At 53.3% G+C, this 6,049-nt stretch overlaps 1 protein-coding gene across 2 annotated transcripts in view; it reads left to right on the forward strand.

Annotated features, from left to right (window-relative positions):
- The window catches only part of Galnt10 (polypeptide N-acetylgalactosaminyltransferase 10), a 146,734-nt gene extending 141,851 nt beyond the window's left edge, over nt 1-4,883 (forward strand). For both annotated transcript variants that reach the window (XM_028880054.2, XM_028880055.2), the window contains 2 exons: nt 537-686; nt 1,730-4,883. In XM_028880054.2, coding sequence (XP_028735887.1) covers nt 537-686; nt 1,730-1,888 — 309 coding nt within the window. In that variant the 3' untranslated portion in view covers nt 1,889-4,883. The remainder of the gene's footprint in view (nt 1-536; nt 687-1,729) is intronic.
- The last annotated feature ends 1,166 nt before the right edge of the window (nt 4,884-6,049 follow it).

A 6,049-nucleotide genomic window follows, 5' to 3' on the forward strand; every position in this document is an offset into this window, starting at 1 on the left:
CTGGTCTTTGCAGGCACTGCACTCACATGCACAGACACACTCATACACATAATAAATAAAAGTAAATCTCCTCTTAAAGTTAAGGCTGGCTCATTAGGAGAGGAGATAGAGTCAATAAACTCTTTTTCGGACCCCTGAACTTAATTTTTTCTAACTCAAAATGAAGCAAAAGCCCACCATTTCAGTGCATGCCTGTAATGCCAGCACTCAGGAGACTGAAGCAGGAGTTCACAGAGTTCAGGCCAGCCTGGGCTACAGAATAGAAGCCTGTTTCAACAATAGTAATAAATAAATAAATAAATAAATAAATAAATAAATAAATAAATAAATGAATGAATGAATGAATGAATGAATGTCAAGCAAGCCAGGCATGGTAGCAAATCCTGTAATTTCAGTACCTGAGAGCTGGAGGCAGGAAGAGCAGGAGTTCAAGATTATCCCTGGACAGTAGACTCCATCTCAAAAGACAAGCTAGTAAGCAAAGAGGGACATTCTCAGTGCTTGCTCCCTCTCTACCGATGTCCCTATGCATGCAGGTCTTCACCTTCACCTGGAGGGAGGACATCCGGCCTGGAGACCCTCAGCACACCAAGAAGCTCTGCTTCGATGCTGTCTCCCACACTAGCCCGGTCACCCTCTACGACTGCCACAGCATGAAGGGCAACCAGCTGTGGAAATACCGCAAGGTGGGAGCGGTGTGGGAGGGGGAGGGTGGAAATACCGCAAGGTGGGAGCGATGTGGGAAGGGAGCAGACCACTTGCTTGTGAGGATGTCTTAGGTTGGCAGTGCCTCCCGCTTCTCCCTGCAGATCCCCCCCACTCATCCTCTCTGCTGTGAATCTAGCCCTGAGAAAGAGCAGAAACCCAGATTCATGCATTTTAACAAGAAAGCCACCAGGCGGTGGTGGCAGCTCATGCACATCTTTAGTCCCAGCATTCGGGAGGCAGAGGCAGGTGGATTTCTGAGAGGTCAAGGCCAGCCTGGTCTACAGAGCTTGCTCTAGGACAGCCAAGGCTACATAAAGAAACCCTGTCTCAAAAAGAAAGGAAGGGAGGGAGGGAGGGAGAGATGGAGGGAGGAAGGAAGGAAGGAAGGAGAGACAGACAGAAAAAGAAGGAAGGAAGGAAGGAAGGAAGGAAGGAAAGAAGGGAAGAAGGAAGGAAGGAAGGAAGAAAGAAAGAAAGAAAGAAAGAAAGAAAGAAAGAAAGAAAGAAAGAAAGAAAGAAAGAAAGAAAAGAGGGAGAGAGAGGGGAGGAGGGAGAGAGAAAAGCCAAGCCAGGGTGTGGTGATGCACATCTTAATTTCAGCACTGTGGAGACAGAGGCAGGCCGATCTCAGTGAGATGAGACCAGCCTGGTCTACATAACAAGTTCCAGGTCAGCCAGAGCTACATAGTAAGACTCTGTCTCAGAGAGAGAGAGAGAGAGAGAGAGAGAGAGAGAGAGAGAGAGAGAGAGAGAGAGAGAGAGAGAGAGAGAGAAGGAAGCAGCCAAGCCATACAGCAGGGACAGAGTGGCATTTAGATTGGAAGCAGGCGGTGTTAAAGGTCCCGCTTAGAGGAGAGTTCATCACAAGGAAACAGGAGATGCTGGGCAATTTCTGGCCAAGAGCAGGGCCAGCAGGATGTGAGCACCAGTTAGGTCCACTTCCTGCGTCCTCGTTGCTGTCATGGCGGCTGTGCCCCACCCCCCACCCCCACCCCCGCCTGACAGCCGCCCTGTTTTGTAGGACAAGACCCTGTACCACCCTGTGAGCGGCAGCTGCATGGACTGCAGTGAAAGCGACCGCAGGATCTTCATGAACGCCTGCAACCCTGCCTCCCTCACTCAGCAGTGGCTCTTCGAACATACCAACTCGACGGTCTTAGAGAAGTTCAACAGACACTGAGGCCTCAAACCTCCTCAGCAAGCCCCTTCGGGTTGCTATGGAGAGCTTGCACACCTTCCTCCCGTGGGAGAAGGGGATCTGTGGGCACCAGGGTGCTGGGCCAAATGGCTTGGGGCGGAGGGTTCTTGAAGCACTTGTGTGGTGCGGCCAGAGGGTGAACAGTCCAGACAAATGGCTCTACAAGAAGCCAGAGCCCGCTTACGTTAGCGCAGAGTTCCTCAGCCTGCCAACATGTCCTCTGAGTGTTTGGCATACCTGTGGGCAGCCTCAGGCCAGGAAATTAGTCCTATGAGATTGCCCAGCTCTCGGGCTGCTCCCAGACATGACAGTGCCCTAGGAAGAAAGGCGGTATTGGCCTCGGGGCCGCTTTTAAGCCTATGTGCCAGCCGCTGGCAAGGCAGTCTGCCCGTGCCGGGGATGCCTGCCAATATTGCCTGTGTTGGTCCAGGGCAGTGAGAGCCCAGTGGGACCTCAGAGTGTTCCATAACTCGCCCTGGCCAGCAACCAGGCAAGGGCCGCCCCCCCCCCCTTACTCTGCAGCCGGATGGATGTAAAGGATGTCTCCCCTGGCTCTCTGGGTGTTTCAGATGCCCATTCTAGCTTTAGGGCTCTCTGGGTGCCAGGTTTTCGGGGCTAGTTCATCTGGCTGTGTAGACCTCCTGCCTGAACAGCTCCCAAACCATGCTTCCAAAGCCCTTTCTCTGTATCTCTCCTTGGCAGCTCCCTGCCTCAGAGAGGAATGGGGTGCTGTGAGGTGCTCACTTCTAGAGTCCCCTGGGGGAAAGCAGCATCCCCCAGATAATGGCCATTGCGGTCCTAACCTCACAGAACCCCGGAGTTTCTGAAAAGTACTGTGGTTCTGTCAAAAGCCAAGATGAGCCATGGGGTGCGTGGGCATACAGTGCAAGCAGCCAAGTACCAGGCAACCCCTGACCCAAGCCCACGTGTGGCCCTAGGGGTAGAGGCAGTGGGGGACCAGAGGCTTTGGTACAACCCAATGCCTGACCATCACAGCTGCAGCCTCGTTAACAGCGAGGTCCTCATAAGCTAGTGTCCCCTGACCAGATCACCCCTAGCCCCATGTCAGGCTCCCAGGGGGGTCTCAAACAAAAACTCACCCTCCGAGGATTGGGTCACTGGATCGTGTTACTTACCAGTGAAGTAACTGATTCGTGGTCCTGGGGACAGAACTCCGCCGGAGAGATTCTGGTACTGAGGTCAGCGAGCCCCCCCGCCCCCAGCTTGGCCAGGTGGCTGGTGTTGAGCATTCTCCATGCAGCTCCTGGGTGGCCACAGCTCACTTGTGGATTCCTGGTCTCCTTTTCCAGATGAACATCCTACCTTACACGTGGCCAGCTAGGAAGGAATCCAGATGGGGGTGGATGGGGGGGTCTAGAATCCAGTGGGGGTGGGGGTTACAGCCAAGGGGAGTCGAGTCCTCAGAGAGCAGTGTGGCCTCGTTACAATAAAAACTGTGCCTTTTATAAAGAGAAAATGCAACCGAGCAGCCGATCCCCTAAACTTGAACCACTTCCTAGTGCCTTGCCAGACAGACAAACGGGCGGGTGGAGGAGAGGCGCCTGTGCAGGTCCTGTGAGCGGAGTGTGTGTGTGTTTCCTTCCGACTCCAGCAGGAGGTGCTAGGCTCAAGGCAGAACCTGAGACCCAGAGGCCCACACGGCAGGGGCAACTACCTATGGGTGCAGGAGCCCTCCCTGGGACAGGATGGCTCTAGGAGCCCGCAGCTTCTAGGGACCTGGCAGCCCTTTGTAGGGGGACATGCCGATCCCCAGAAGTGCTGTGCCTGTCCCTCACTCTCAGGGGCGAGATGACGAGCTGGATTTCCAGGTGATGTCAAGCCAAGCAGATGGTTTCAGGCGGGGCAGCCACAAGCCATCCTCAATCTCGCTCACTCCATTCCATACTCATCTGGTTCTCATCCCCCTTCTCGGGCGGGGCGGCCACTTCCTCTGAGCTCACCTCAGCGTGTGAGACTGCTGAGCTCTGATCTTGGGGCATAAGACTTGAGGAGGTATGCCATAGGAAGGACTAGGTTGGTCTGGTGGCTGACTGCAAATGCTTCATTTCCACCTTGTTCTGATGTCAGGTGTGGAAATCCTTGTCTCCAAGGGTCAGGTTTCCACTCAGCTGACAGTCTGCACAGGCAGAAGGACCCGTGGACATGCCACTGGCCAAGTGACATGCCAGGCGGCTGGCCTCTTTTCCTCCAAAGCTTTATTCAGAGGCCGAGATCACAAAACAAGATGTGGTTAGAAAGGCAGCCTCCCTCACAACCCCTCAGCCCAGAAGATTCCAGAAACATTTTGGAAGGCGATGTCCTTGCTGTGGTGATGCTAAGGCCTTTGTGTGGCAAGCCGTCTTACCCTCTCCTGCCAGCCGTAGCTTCCGGCTTTGAAAGCAGCCGGGAGTGATAGACCTTCTCTTTGAGGCTGCTCTCCTGGGCGGCGGGCATAGTGGATTTCCAAAGTCAGCCTCGTGGTGCCCCCTCCTTCCTTCCTGTCTCTCTTGTTCCTGTGAGGAGCTGAGAGCTGCAGGCTCTTCGCCTCAGCCGTCCCTGGTTCTGACAGAGTAGGCAGTGTGCTCTCAGCCTTGTGTCTGTAGTTTTCTAAAGACTGGCCGTGTAAAAGGGACAGAGAGTGCAGAGTGCCGTTCCATCCCTGAGCGCATCAGCCCTTGCCCCTGATGCTTCCTACGACAAAGCTGAGTCACATTTTGGTTCAAGGCTGACGCTGAGCCAGGGCCCTGCCGTCACCATTGCGTGAGAGTGGTCCCGAGCTTCGGGATTTTAACATGTTCCACTGGCTGGGTCCCCAGGGGAAGCTGCAGGCTGGGAAGCTGGGAGGTGAGACAGGGATTCCATGGGGAAAGCCCAAGAGCATCCACCATCCCTCCTGCCTGGGAGAGTGAGCCTTGTGAAGGACGACTTTACCATGTTCAGTTGCGATTGTTCAATAAACCTCCAGACTTTGTCTAAAGCGGCTTCTGCTATGTCCCTACGTCACCTGCCTGTCCTGCTATGTCCTCCGAGCACCGATCACCTGCCCAGCATCCAGATGCCCTGCAGGGTGCTGAAACCAGTCGAGGTGGTGCCGTTTCTAGAGGGGAAGGCAGACCAAAGCAAGGGTGATTGTAGGTGCAAAGCATTGAGGAGAGCTAGCCAGGATGTCTTAGAACCTGGGGTGAAGCCATCAGGAAGCGCCCTGCAGAGCTGGAAGACCAAAACAAGGAGAGGGCCGAGGGCAGTCCCTGCAAAAGCCACGAGACAGAAAGGGGATTGGGTGTGGAGAAGCACAGGGTTGAACACACTCAGAGTCTTCTAGATTAGACCTGAAGGGAGGGAGTCCCAAGGGCCATGACAGGAACAAGCTGAACTTACCCATTAACCACAAATAACTGGTTTATGGAAGTGTTTCTGAACTGTTTGGCATCTGCAGAACCATGACTAGAACATCCTCCGTATGTGCCACTTCGACCCTCACTGGGCCTTTATTTCACACTGAAGTGACTGGTGTTCGCCTTCAGCAACCACCAGAGGGAGCTATGGACCATAGTTTAGACCAGGACCATAGCTCAGTACCTGGAATGAGAACTCTGACCCAAAAAGCAGGTGGAATAAAGAGTGACCGTCTTTTTAACGGTGCACACTCAGAGTTGGAGAGATGACTCATTGGTTAAGAGCACTGGCTGCTCTCACAGAGGACTCAGGCTCAATTCCCAGCACCCACATAATGGTTCACAGCCATCCTTAACTCTAGTTCCAGGAGATCTGAGACTTTCTCGTCTGAATTCCACTGGAACCAAGCCCTACCCAAGGTGTACATGCATACACAGGCAAAAACACTCATGGAATAAAATAGATTCTGTTTTTAAAAAGTTTTTTAGCGGGCAAGTGGTAGTAGCATGTGCCTTTAATCCCAACACTCAGGAGGCAGAAGCAGGTGGATCGCTGAGTTCGAGACAAGCCTGGTCTACTAAATGAGTTCCAGGACAGCCAGAGTGATTATACAAAGAAACCCTGTCTTGAGAAACAAAAAAAAAAAAAAAGGTTTGTTTTTTTTAAGGGGCTGGAGAGATGCTCAATTGTTAGAGTACCTGCTGCTCTTGCAGAGGACCTGGGTTCCCAGGACCCACATGATGGCTC

This window comes from Peromyscus leucopus, chromosome 8b (assembly GCF_004664715.2).
Source record: "Peromyscus leucopus breed LL Stock chromosome 8b, UCI_PerLeu_2.1, whole genome shotgun sequence".
Classification (NCBI taxonomy): Eukaryota; Metazoa; Chordata; class Mammalia; order Rodentia; family Cricetidae; genus Peromyscus; species Peromyscus leucopus.